The sequence below is a fragment of the Capsella rubella genome, unplaced genomic scaffold (genome assembly GCF_000375325.1).
Source record: "Capsella rubella cultivar Monte Gargano unplaced genomic scaffold, Caprub1_0 scaffold_8, whole genome shotgun sequence".
Taxonomy (NCBI): Eukaryota; Viridiplantae; Streptophyta; class Magnoliopsida; order Brassicales; family Brassicaceae; genus Capsella; species Capsella rubella.
In genome coordinates this window covers 9,921,149-9,934,637 of record NW_006238916.1, presented here as the reverse complement: position 1 = coordinate 9,934,637, position 13,489 = coordinate 9,921,149, and the positions used below count along the sequence as shown (strand labels likewise).

General features: G+C 36.7%; 3 protein-coding genes and 1 long non-coding RNA gene across 4 annotated transcripts; 1 reads left to right on the top strand and 3 right to left on the bottom strand.

Annotated features, from left to right (window-relative positions):
* Nucleotides 1-1,949: 1,949 nt before the first annotated feature.
* LOC17876859 lies at nucleotides 1,950-6,021 on the top strand. Its single transcript, XR_002834449.1, has 4 exons — nucleotides 1,950-2,037; nucleotides 5,066-5,178; nucleotides 5,565-5,656; nucleotides 5,937-6,021. It is a non-coding gene; the product is annotated as an uncharacterized LOC17876859 (long non-coding RNA).
* Nucleotides 2,224-5,255, bottom strand: LOC111831224 (subtilisin-like protease SBT4.9). Its single transcript, XM_023785160.1, has 9 exons — nucleotides 5,051-5,255; nucleotides 4,870-4,964; nucleotides 4,683-4,774; nucleotides 4,349-4,601; nucleotides 3,788-4,274; nucleotides 3,457-3,698; nucleotides 3,252-3,363; nucleotides 2,962-3,175; nucleotides 2,224-2,866 (listed from the first exon to the last, which is right to left on the bottom strand). Exons 1-9 carry the CDS (start codon nucleotides 5,150-5,152, stop codon nucleotides 2,331-2,333), a joined length of 2,133 nt encoding a protein of 710 aa, XP_023640928.1. The 5' UTR covers nucleotides 5,153-5,255; the 3' UTR covers nucleotides 2,224-2,330.
* LOC17875181 (subtilisin-like protease SBT4.8) lies at nucleotides 5,724-8,755 on the bottom strand. The gene is made up of 9 exons (XM_023785164.1): nucleotides 8,613-8,755; nucleotides 8,420-8,514; nucleotides 8,234-8,325; nucleotides 7,890-8,142; nucleotides 7,320-7,806; nucleotides 6,995-7,233; nucleotides 6,800-6,911; nucleotides 6,507-6,720; nucleotides 5,724-6,417 (listed from the first exon to the last, which is right to left on the bottom strand). Exons 1-9 carry the CDS (start codon nucleotides 8,697-8,699, stop codon nucleotides 5,876-5,878), a joined length of 2,121 nt encoding a protein of 706 aa, XP_023640932.1. The 5' UTR covers nucleotides 8,700-8,755; the 3' UTR covers nucleotides 5,724-5,875.
* Nucleotides 8,756-9,378: 623 nt separating this feature from the next.
* Nucleotides 9,379-12,273, bottom strand: LOC17875966 (subtilisin-like protease SBT4.7). The gene is made up of 9 exons (XM_023786868.1): nucleotides 12,187-12,273; nucleotides 11,996-12,090; nucleotides 11,802-11,893; nucleotides 11,459-11,711; nucleotides 10,884-11,367; nucleotides 10,559-10,803; nucleotides 10,369-10,480; nucleotides 10,081-10,294; nucleotides 9,379-9,989 (listed from the first exon to the last, which is right to left on the bottom strand). Exons 1-9 carry the CDS (start codon nucleotides 12,271-12,273, stop codon nucleotides 9,427-9,429), a joined length of 2,145 nt encoding a protein of 714 aa, XP_023642636.1. The 3' UTR covers nucleotides 9,379-9,426.
* Nucleotides 12,274-13,489: the final 1,216 nt, after the last annotated feature.

The following is a 13,489-nucleotide window of genomic DNA, read 5'->3' as shown; positions in this document are numbered from 1 at the left end:
GGAAAAAGAAAAAGAAGAAGAAAAGATTAGTAGAAAGGACAGGAGAGCACAAATCAAAGGAGATTAGTTTAGCTAGTAATAAGGAATATGAGAGAACTTAATGAGTTGCTATATAAATTCAAACCAATGAATGACCCATTAAATTCAATTAGTATTATTACTTTTTCTAAAACAAATAAAATTAGCCTTCTAGCTATGAAATTTTAATTTTTAAAAAAGTTTTAGAAGAACTAATAATAAAAAATCTGTATATTTGTCCTCCGAAGTTGAAAATAATGAGCTAAGGAGACTACAAAATCTGATAACTAGAAAACATTGATACTATTTGTTTATTACTATAAGAATCTATACGTATTAGTCACTAAATTTCAAATCGATATTTTTCCATAATCCTCTCTAGTTTCCTATTGTACTCTACAAAGACGCTTATATTCAGAAAATATCTACGAATAACCAAATGATTATATATAAGTCGATTACAAAATGAGGAAGAATAAAAGGGTCAAATTTATAGAACATATCAATATATTATTTAATATTTAGTAAATAATACTTGTTTGACAAAACTATTGAACTTTGAGTCTTCTTTATTTTCATTAGTTTTGCAATATAACTAACATATTCACTTAAAAATTATATACAATATCTAAAATAGCAAAATGCGAAATTAGCTAATGGAGTATAAGACTCAATGACTCATGTGGTATATGCCAAGTGGTTTGAAAATGAGCTAATTTAAACAGTAGCTAAGGTGAAAATGAAAACCAAATTTTGTAACTTTTGAGCTTCATCATCTCACCCCGAGACTAACAACAAATGGGAGTTAATTACACATGAGGGAGGAAAAAAGCGGGAAGGATTAATAATCTAATTAGCTAATAGTGTTATTTTAACTTAAATATTGAAATTTTGAAAGACAATCACACACACACAGTCGTGCGAATTGTTTTGACGTAGAATGTGAAAAAGGGGTTAGCTTTGGAACTTTTGTAATGAGAAATTTTGTAACCGACAAAGTAGTTAATGGAGAGAAGATTTGCCGCCAGCTATAAACATATAGTAATATTACTATTATGCAATGAATTAATTACTTTTTTCGAACGATTAATTATGCATTCTGAAAATAAATTTTCCAATAAAAATTTCATCAATCTATCATTCTGAAAAAAATATAGGTGTGTTGTCAATTACTTATGTTATGCTTAAAAAACATGCTCATATGTTGTGCATATAACATATTTAAAATGTTCAAAGCATGCTTTAACTTATTTTTTACTAAGTGAAATTTTATGTATTAATTCAAATGGTAACAATAGTATAAATTAACCCCTGTGACACATATACATACATATTTGCATGGTAATGTTTGAAACTGTGCAAAACATATATTTTGTCATCATTTACGTATATGCTTTATTTTATTTTATATTTTTTTACAGTACCATGACTGAGTTTGAAAATTTTGGTTCATAGAGTTTAATTTATTTAGAATTCCAAACTAAAATTATGTGTTATTCAAGTATTGAATTTAAATAATTTTTAAAATCATGTGTTGTTGGTTCTAAGATTTATAAATACTAAATAAATCATTTGCTATTCTATTGGTGTTTTGTTTTTGGATTTCAAAATCCAAAAGTGTGTTTTATTGAATTTAAAAATGTAAGATAGAAGGATTCAATCCAAAGATAAAACATGTTATCTCAGAATTTTTGTGTTTTAACTTTTTATAACTAACTAGAATTTGCAAATCAATAAACTAATAACAGCATCTTAATACATTAAAATTTTAGTTTAGTAATATAATTAAGTTATGGATATTAAAAGGTAGTGAGGTCCAAAAACAAATAGGGCCAAATTTAGTTTGGATACAGGCCCATTTATAAACATAACTGACCCAATAACTCTAATTAGGAAGAATGTGTTACTATGACCCGTAGGACGTCCGGCGTCGGACGGAGAGGATCCCCCATTGTCGCCGATGTCTATTTAACATGGGCGGTAGAGGAGCCGAATCTTAGTGAGATTCCGAGTCCGCTGGTAATTTCATCCCTAGCATTGCAGTTTTTTTTGTTTGTTTGGAGATTTTGGTTTTTATTGTTTCAATTCTCTGAAATTTGATTCCTCTCTGTTGCTCTGCTTCTGGTTTCTTTTGAGAACACTTGAATTTGAATCATCTTCTTTTAGGATGTATGAATGAGTTTAAGTTTCAAAGAGAAGCAAAACTATCTGAAACTGTGAAATAAGATTGAAACACTATTCTAGAATAAAGAAACCAAACAACAATATTGTTTTTTATTATATGATGATTATGGTGAAGTGATGATAAAGCCTCACTCAGTGTAAACAACAATGGGACTTCTCACGTTATGTGTTCCATCTGACCATATTAGATTTGCGGACGAAGGCAATTTTGGGTCTATATTGCTCCCTGAAACAGTCACTGTGAAAGACTGCTTCTCCTTCACTGACTTCATTGATACAACACTAGGGGAGACCTTGACGTTGAGCTTAGATCCGTTATTTAAGACAATCTTTGATTTGTATGTAGAGTTTGGGCTACCGAGGTTGGTCACGGTTCTGTTGAAAGTCACGATGAAGGAGCTATTGGATTCCAAAATTTTAGCCGACATTGAAGGATAGTTTAGGTTTCTTGTTAAGCTCTTGCCAGTACAAGTGACGGTTTCACCGGAAATGAGCTGAAGGGTTTTCAAAGTGTAGTTCAAGCCGCAAAGGAAGGCGATGTGGTCTGTTTTGTCCAGTTCATAGACGAGTCCAGGATTCAGAGCGGCTACTGGGTCGACATGTCCAGCTCCATAAGCAAACTCTGTTGATGCGATCCCAGTTTCAGTACAGTTCATCGGCCAAGCTGCAATGATTCAATTAAGAAGATACTATATATGAATAGAGTTTTCAACAGAGGGTACAGGAAAGTAAGAAAAACTGGATATGAGCTTTGCTTACCGGTTGTCATGATGGCAGATTGGATCATGGAAGGAGACCATTCCGGATGAAAAGTCTTGATGTATGCAGCCACGCCTGCAATGTGTGGACAAGCCATAGAAGTTCCGGATAGAACAGAGTATTTCACATGTCTTTGGTCGCTCTTATCGGTAGATGGTGAAGCCAAAGGTGAATAGGCAGCAAGAATTTCCACTCCTGGTGCTGTTACATCTGGCTGCAATCCATCAACCATTGTCTCTCAGACCATTCACGGCATTCAGAAAAGAATTAAGAGCATATAACTGTTATACCTTTAAAAGATCAACTGCAATGGTGTTTGGACCGCGAGCAGAGAAGGACGCAACCTTGGGAGCTTTCTGAGTAAAGATTGGTTCACTTTTTAGAACAGCACCTTGCGGGGACCTGACATTAAAAAGAAACAGAGATATCAAGATAAAGAAGTGGAATCTAGAGCAAATGTAAAGGGTATGAAAGATAGAGAAGATTGTTTGTTACTTTGTGGAGTTAACGTAAGAGACAACAAAGTCAAAGTCATCTTGTGATAAAGCAGAGAGGGGTCGAGGGCTAACGGTGGCATAGTCTTGGTAGTCTCTAATTATGGATGCAACAGCTAATTCTGAACTAACTGAATATCCGCTGACCAAGATTTTTCCGCGAACTAGAGAACCCTCAATATAATCTCCATATACAAGAGGATAATTCTTTCCTTTCAAATCAAAACCATTGAGTGATTTCCCCTATTAAGACGAAAACACAAGAGTCATTTGTAATTGAAAGAGACAAAGATACCATGGTGATAGGAATGAGATTGGTACTTGATACTTACAACAAGTGTCTTGCCATTTCCGAGAACAACTTTGGTGACAAACCCACGGTTCATGGTACTTGCTGCAACGGTTAAGATCCATGGAGCTACGCTAATAGCTGACCCTGGATCTGGACCGCTGTTACCGGCTGACTGCACAGTGAGAATCCCTTTGGCCATAGCATGGAAAGCCCCGATCGAAATTGTGTCCTTTTCATACGTGGAGGGCTCGTCGCCCCCGATAGAGATGCTGATGATGTCAACACCGTCTGCTATGGCATCATCAAACGCAGACAGTACAGATGCCGGGGTACACTCTGTCTCAGTGCACACTTTGTAAGCTGCGATTCTAGAGGCTGGAACGCCGCCTCTTGCTGTTCCATTGCCTATTCCAAAGAAGTTTGTATCTGAAACTGCGTTTCCGGCTGCTGTAGACGCTGTGTGTGTACCGTGTCCTTGGCTGTCCCTAGTGCCTTCGCTTGTGTAATCTCTTGCTCCGATCAACTTGCTGAAACATTGTAAACACATCAAAAAATTCCTGGAAAAATACTAATCTTCTGTTAGAAAATTTAAGACAATTACTTGTTGCATGTGAAGTTTTGGCCACCGGAACAAACACCTTTCCATTTTTTGGGAGGAGGACCAAAGCCTTTGTCGGAAAAGCTCTCAGATTCCGGCCAAATTCCACTGTCGATGACTCCGATGATAGTATCACTTTCTACAGCCAAGTTTCGCTTTGTATTCTTTCCTTCCTTCAACCCCATGAAATCCCAAGACGCAGTTGTTTGAATTTGTAAATTCTTGCTCGGGAACACAGACACAACTCCCTCCATTTCTAACAACACAACAGGGTTTTGAATATTTTAACCTCTAAAAACATTCAAAATAAAATATGTCTCGATTGAAGGACACTAACCGGCTACTCTTTCTCGTTCTGACTCAGTGAGCCGGGCTGCAAACCCATTGAAACTCCTCTTGTAACTTGTTACCAAACGACCTTCCATCGAACTAAAGTGTACATACATAAATATCACTTGTTATTATCGTCATAACGTAAGCTTTCTATAACCGATGATGGGAGAATGAATTGCTTAAAATGGCACCTTTCCCCGGTGACTTCTTGAAGAATACTCATATGATGTGACATTGGTGTGTATTCCACTCGAGATGGAAGTGAGCCCATGTAGACAACATACACCTTCGTGGATTGTAATTATGAATGATTGATCATATAATAGGGAAAATAAAAATAAAACTCGATATTCTTAAGTAATGAGAACTCACTTGTTTATCGTGAAGATCATCTGTCACTGCTGAGACTGAACTCAAAAACGAGACAAGAACACATGTTAGGAGGAGACAGAAGGAAGTTGCTCGTTTCGCCATATTTTTCTTTTAGAATGAGTTGAAAGGTTAGTTTAATTCATTTACATGTAGTACTGTTTCTTATTGTAAAGAAACTAGTTTATTACCATAATTTTAATTAAATTTGTATCAATGGATATCACTAATGTTGACCAAAAGTTTTTATTTGGCAACTATGTATTTTCATGTTTAGGAAACATATCTTTTTTTTTTGGACAAACAGGAAACATATCTAAGGTTTAACCGTTTAATTTGTCATTTAAGAACTTAATTTCTGTGTGTTTATCATCACATTTCTAGCTGCTAAAGTGATAATAAACAACAACAAAAAAAATTCTGTTCGTTTTGTACTTTATTTTCATTGTGCTATATAAACTTGACATAACCAGAAATAATATATAGACTAAAGTTTAACAATATTTCTTTTGAATAGGCATGACCTTGAAACAATGAGATGGTCAAGACAATGTACAAGAAGACGAAGAAATCAATTCTTTGAGGTGACATTCCTCTACTGCATTTGTGGTATGAATTCTTCTTGTTTAAGGAGCTTTATCAATAATTAATCGCATTGGATCCTTGATATTCAAGATGATCTTTCAAATGAGAATGCTTGCATTGAAATCTTCTAGGATATATGGATGAGTTTAATTCAAAATCGATGCAAAACAAAAATCTAGATTAAAGAAACACAACAACAACAATATTATGATGATTGATGACTAATGGTGAACTGAGGCCTCATCAGTTACCATCGGTATAAACAACAATGGGACTTCTCACGTTATGTGTGCCATCTGACCAGATTAGATTTGCAGACGGAGGTAATTCTTGGCTGATATTGCTGCCTGTAACCGTCACCGTGAAAGACTTCTTCTCGTTCACCATCTTAAACGATAAAACACTAGGCGTGACCTTAATGGTGAGCTTAGATCCGTGATTATAGACAATCTTTGATTTGAATGTAGAGTTTGGGGTACCAAGGTTGGTGACAGTTCTTTTGAACTCTACGGTGAAGGAGCTATTAGATCTCGAAAGTTTAGCCGACATGGAAGGATAGTTGAGGTTTCTTGGTAAAGTCTTCCCAGTGCAAGTAACGGCTTCACCAGAAATGAGTTTAAGGGTTTTTGAAGTGTAGTTCAAGCTGCAGAGAAAGGCGAGGTGGTCAGCTTTGTCCAATTCATAGACAAGTCCAGGATTAAGAGCGGCTACTGGGTTGACTTGTCCAGCTCCATAAGCAAACTCTGTCGACGAGGTCCCATTTCCAGTAGCATTCATTGGCCAAGCTGAAAAAGATTCATTAAGAGACTGTATAAGAAAATGATTGCCAATAAACATTACTTGCCAGAGAGTAAATGTTGGATATTTAGTTTACCGGTTGTCATGATGGCTGATTGGATTATGGAAGGAGACCATTCAGGATGAAAAGTCTTGACGTATGCTGCAACGCCTGCAACATGTGGACAAGCCATAGAAGTTCCAGATAGAACAGAGTATTTCACATGTCTTGGGTCGCTCTTATCGGGAGATGGTGACGCCCAAGGTGAATAGGCAGCAAGAATCTCCACTCCTGGTGCTGTTACATCTGGCTGCAATCCATCCACCATTGTCTCTCAGAGCAAGAAAAAGAAAAAAAAATCAAGATTCAAGAGCATAAATATGTTATACCTTTAGAATATCAACAGCAATCTTGTTTGGACCACGAGAAGAGAAAGAAGCAACTATAGGAGCTGCCTGGTCAAAGATTGCCTCAGATTTTAGAACAGATCCTTGCGGGGACCTGAGAAAACAAACACAGGGGTATCAAGAAAAAGAAGGACAATGTAAAGCAGATAATGAAATAGAGAGAAGATCTTTATCTACCTGGTGGAGTTAATGTAAGAGACGAGAGATTCAAAGTCATCTGGTGACAAAGCAGATAGGGGACGAGAGCTAATGGTTGCAAAGCCTTTGTCGTCTGTAGTTATGGATGCAGCAGCTATGTCTGACATACTTGGATATCTGGAAACCAAGATCTTTCCCTTCACTAAAGATTCTGCAAAAGACTCGTACACGAGTGGATACTTCTTTCCTTTCAGATCAAAAGCATTCACTGATTTCCCCTGTTAAGAAAACACAATAGAGTAATTGGTAATGCAATGGGGGCAAAGATATTGTGATGATAAAAATGAGTGTTACTTATACTTACAACAAGTGTCTTGCCATTTCCAAGAACAACTTTGGTTAAAAACCTACGGTTGGTGGTGGTAGCTGCAACCGATAAAATCCACGGCGCGACGCTAGTAACTGTGGCCGGGGACGGACCAGAGTTACCCGCTGAGTGTACAGTGAGAATCCCTTTGGCCATAGCGTGAAAAGACCCGATGGAAATCGTGTCCTCTTCATACAAGGAGGGGTTATCTCCCCCGAGAGAGATGCTGATGAGGTCAACACCGTCTGCGATCGCGTCATCAAAGGCAGACAGTACAGCATCAGAGCTACACCCTATAATGGTGCAGACTTTGTAAGCTGCGATTCTAGAGGCTGGAACACCGCCTCTTGCCGTTCCATTGCCTATTCCAAAGAAGCTTGTGTCAGCAACTGCGTTTCCAGCCGCTGTGGACGATGTGTGTGTACCGTGTCCTTGGCTGTCCCTGACGCCTTCGTTTGTGTAGTCTCTTACCCCGATTAACTTTCTGAAATATTAAAAACAAATCAGTCTCTGTCTTAGAATAATAATAACAATAATCTCATGTTAGAATAATTTAAGAGAATTTACTTGTTGCAAGTGAAGTTTTTGCCACCGGAACAAACACCTTTCCATTTCTTAGGAGGAGGTCCAAAGCCTTTCCCGGAAAAGCTCTCTGACTCTGGCCAAATTCCACTGTCGATGACTCCGATGATAGTGTCACTCTCTATAGCTAAGTTTCGCTTTGTACTCTTTCCTTCCTTCATCCCCATGAAGTCCCAAGAAGCCGTCGTTTGGAGTTTGTAGTTCTTGCTGGGGAACACAGACACAACTCCCTCCATCTCTAACAACACAAAAAAAGGTTTTTTAAAGTATTTCAACCTTTAAAACACATTTCAACATAAAAAAATGCTTCTCAATCCACAAACACTCACCGGCTACTCGTTCTCGTTCTGACTTAGTGAGTTGGGCAGCGAACCCATTGAAACTCCTCTTGTAACTTCTCACCAAACGACCTTCTATCGAACTAGATTATATACGATCATTTGTTATAATCCTCATAACGTAAACTAATTATATGACGAATTATTTGGTTAGAGAATGAATATATAAAAACACACCTTTCCCCGGTTACCTCTTGAAGAATACTCATGTGATTCGACATTGGTGTGTAGTCTGGTCGAGACGGAAGTGAACCCATGTAGACGACATACACCTTCACGAATAGTCATCATCAACATCAAGTAAGATGGATCGTATAATAAGGAGAAACAATATGTATTGACAATTATTATTATATATACTGATTAATACTTGTTTATCTTGAAGATCATCTATGTTGGCTAAGACTGAACTCAAAAACAAGACAACGAGGAGACAAAAGGAAACTCGTTTCACCATCTTTTTCTTATAGATGAATAATAAACTTTCAATTTCTATGGAGATCGAAAGTATGTGTATTGTTCCAAACCGTGTCAAGAAAAAAAAAAAGAATCCTAATTAAATCCCTCTGATTTTGTTTCTTTACCATATATTATTTAATGACATCTGTATCAAATGGTAAGATATGACCAATCAAAACTTTATATATTACCATATCCTAATGATATTTTTGTATCAAATAGGAATGGTATCATTTTCTTTACATATAAATCATATTATTAGGAAACATATCTATTTGTTTTATTTTATACATATCTGGCCTGAACTCAGTCTTTTTTTTTTTTTTCTGTTTTAATTTTTTACTGATTTTTTACAACTGAATTATTGTCTCTAGGCGAGACCTTGACATTGAGCTAGATCCGTAATAGGACAAGACAATCATTGATTTTAGTAATCGATATGAATTCTTGAGAATCTTCAAAACTTATTATAACGTACCACTCAATTACAAAATCTTTGTTAAAAATTTTATGATTCTGTTTCTTATTATACTAAAGCTAGTTTTACCATCTATTTTTAATAATATCATTGTAGACCAAAACGTTGTAACATTGTATCTAAATACATCTTTAGGAAACATATTTGGCTCAATTTGCTTCATCGATTTTGAGCTCAGTTGAGATTTGAGACGTCGTAATAAAAAGAAGGCTTAAACTGATTTTATTTAAAGATCTATGGTGATGCCTCACCAGTAATCATCAGTGTAGACAACAACGACACTTCTCACATTATGCGTTCCATCAAACCACATTAGATTTGCAGATGAAGGTTGTTTTCGGTTGAGATTGTTTCCTGAACCCGTTACTGTGAAAGACTGTTTCTCGTTCACCCTTCTGAAAGAAAGAACACTAGGCGAGACCTCGACGTTGAGCTTAGATCCGCGATTTAAGTCGATCTTTGATTTGTATGTAGAGTTGGGGATACCGAGGTTTGTGACGGTTCTTTTGAAAGTCACGGTGAAGGAGCTATTAGTTTCATAAATTTTAGCTGCCATTGAAGGATAGTTGAGGTTTCTTGGTAAGGTCTCTCCACTGCAAGTGACGGCTTCACCTGCGATGAGTTCTAGGGTTTTCGAAGTGTAATTCAAGCCGCAGAGAAAGGCGATGTGGTCCGACTTTTCCAGTTCGTAGACAAGTCCAGGATTTATAGCGGCTATTGGGTTGACATGTCCAGCTCCTGAAGCAAACTCGGTTGCTGCAAGGTTATCCGTTGATGCCAAGACAGTTCTATTAGCATTCATTGGCCAAGCTGCAAAGATTAGTAAAGAGACTGTATAAGAACAGAGTTTACTATACTTGCGGGACAAGAAAGTAGAAGCTGGATTGTTAGTTTTGTTTACTAGTTGTCATGATAGCAGATTGGATCATAGAAGGAGACCATTCAGGATGAAAAGTCTTGACGTATGCAGCCACGCCTGTAACGTGTGGACAAGCCATAGAAGTTCCGGACAAAACAGAGTACTTCACATGTCTTTTGTCGATCCCTTCGGAAGATGGTGAAGCCAAAGGTGAATATGCAGCGAGAATCTCCACTCCTGGAGCTGTTACATCTGGCTGCAGTCGATCAACCATTGTCTCTCAGACCAGGAAAGAAAAAAAAAAGAATCAAGAGCAAATAACTGTTATACCTTTAGAAGATCAGCTGCAATAGTGTTTGGACCGCGAGCAGAGAAGGAAGAAATTGTAGGAGCTGTTTGATTAAAGATTGCCTCAGTTTTTAGAACAGAGCCTAACGGGGACCTGAGAAACCAAAACAAAGAGGTATCAGGACAAAGAAGGAAAATCTAGAGAATATTTAGAGAGAAGATTGCATGTTACTTTGTGGCGTTAATGTAAGAGACGAGAGAGTCGAATTCGTCTGGTGGTAGAAGAGAGGAGGGCTTGGAGCTAACTGATGAATAGTATTGGTAGTCGTCTCTAACTATGGATGCAACAGCTACTTCTGAACTAGTCGGAAATATGGAAACCAAGATCTTTCCTTTCACCAGAGACTCGTTGAAAGCTTCACCGTACACAAGAGGATACATCTTTCCTTGCAGATCAAAAGCATTCACTGATCTCCCCTGTCAAATAACAGAGTCATTGGATATTTAAAAAAAGACAGGGCTAGAATGATGACAGTGTTACTTTAGTATACACTTACGACAAGTGTCTTGCCGTTTCCGAAAACAACTCTGGTGATAAACTCACGGTTTGTGGTGCTGGCTCCAACTGTTAAGATCCACGGCGCTACACTCACGATTCTGCCCGGACTCGGATAATTACCTGCTGAGTGTACAGTGAGAATCCCTTTAGCCATAGCGTGAAAAGCACCGATCGCAATCGTGTCCTTTTCGTACTTGCGGGGAGAGTTTCCCGCGACAGAGATGCTGATAAGGTCAACACCGTCTGCGATCGCGTCATCAAAGGCAGACAGTACAGCTGCCGAGGTACAATCTGTCTCGGAGCAGACTTTGTAAGCAGCGATTTTAGATCCTGGAACGCCGCCTCTTGCCGTTCCATTGCCTATTCCAAAGAAGCTTGTGTCAGGAACTGCGTTTCCGGCTGCTGTGGACGATGTGTGTGTACCGTGTCCTTGGCTGTCCCTGACGCCTTCCCTTGTGTAGTCTCTTGCTCCGATCAACTTACTACAACATTTAATTGTGAACACATCACTCTCTCCTTTAAACAATACTAGTAACACTGGAACTATTAGAGAAATTAATTTAAGAGAATTACTTGTTGCAAGTGAAGTTTTGGCCACCGGAACAAACACCTTTCCATTTTTTGGGAGGAGGACCAAAGCCATTGTCGGAAAAGCTCTCGGATTCCGGCCAAATCCCAGTGTCGATGACACCGATGATAATATCACTTTCTTTGGCCAAGTTTCGCTTTGTATTCTTTCCTTCCTTCATCCCCATGAAATCCCAAGACGCCGTCGTTTGGAGTTGTAACTTCTTGCTCGGGAACACAGACACAACTCCCTCCATTCCTAACAACACAAAAGGGTTTCCAAATGTTTTTACCTTAAAAAAAACTTGTCAACATAATTAAATAAACTACTCCATCGAAGAACACTCACCGGCTACTCTTTCTCGTTCTGACCTAGTGAGCCGGGCTGCGAACCCATTGAAACTCCTCTTGTAACTTGTCACCAAACGACTTTCGATCGAACTAGAGTGTACGTACGTATCTATCACTTGTTATAACCCTCATAACGTAAGCTTATTATAACTAATCAATAGTTACAGAATGCATGATTCTAGTAAATGGCACCTTTCGCCGGTGACTTCTTGAAGAATACTCATATGATGTGACATTGGTGTGTATTCCAGTCGAGACGGAAGTGAGCCCATGTACACAACATACACCTTCATGAAAAGTAACATCAAAGTATGGATCGCATGATAGAGAGAAACACTATTTAGTGCTAATTAATTATTATATACGAGATTATGAGAACTCACTTGTTTACTTTGAGGATCATGTATTGCTGCTGAGACTGAAGTCAAAAACAAGACAAGGAAACTAAAGGAATCTGCTCGTTTCGGCATCTTTTTTTTCTTATAAAACGATTTCAAGGTTACTATGGAGATCAACACGAAAACGATGTATAAATAGTAGTATCATTGCTAAACGGTGTGTGTAAGAACAAAAAAATCATAATTAAATCTCTCTGATTCTGTTTCTTTATTTGTAAACTAGGCCCGGACCCGCGCTACAGCGCGGGGGAAAAGTGTCGGTTTTTGTTTTTTTTCCGAATTACGTAAACTTTTAACTGTTAAAATGGATTGTTGGTGTTGAATTTGGCAAGTATGAGAATATGTACTATCGTGGATGTGTACTTTGTCACGTATGCTAGGTTCAGATCCGCGCTACAGCGCGAAAGAATATTTTCAGGTTTATTTTATTTTAACGTGTTTTGTCGTATGTGTTATTATTTCGTTCATTTTAGTATCAACAATTATTATTTCGAAATGTATATTTGGTTTCAATTCTTTGAGAAAAGTGTGTTTTCGGAAATTAAATATAATATTTTTATAAACTAAATAAAAGAACGTTTATTAAACAAATTGTATACTCACAATGTATGTGTTGACGAACCAATCAGCAAAAACCCGTGTATTGTAAAAAAAATCATGAAAATATATGATATTGAAAAATCATGAAAATCATGTATATACATGTATCACACAAGAACATATGAGTTTGAAAGTTTTGTATATACTTGTATCCTATAAAAATAGAATAAAAATATTAATATACTTCATATTGAATAAGAGACCATAATATTCTTGTTATTCACATATTAAAATATTTAGAAAATTTTAAGGAAATAACAGAATTTAAGGTAATTTATTTAAACTAACTTATTGAATATATTCTTTATGACTGATTTTGTATTAGTAGTGATTCGATGATTAATAATTACAAAGATAAAATATTGTTATTAAAGTATTTTTAGTTAATTATAATAATTATCCTAAAATTTTAATTATTTTCTTTTATCCAAAATATTTCGTATTACTCATTGAAATATATTAATGATTGTCAAATTTCTTTTTTTCAAAATTCAAATATAACCATTTCTATATATATATGGATCTCTATAATTTTGCATTAATTATGCTATTGATAAAATATTATTCTTTTTTATAGGTAATTCAAATTGATAAAGATTGGAATAATTTTGAAACCTCTTTTCATATACTATTTTTTTATTCTGATTAAAATCTTTCATTTAACATATTAGGAAATATAAAAAATAAT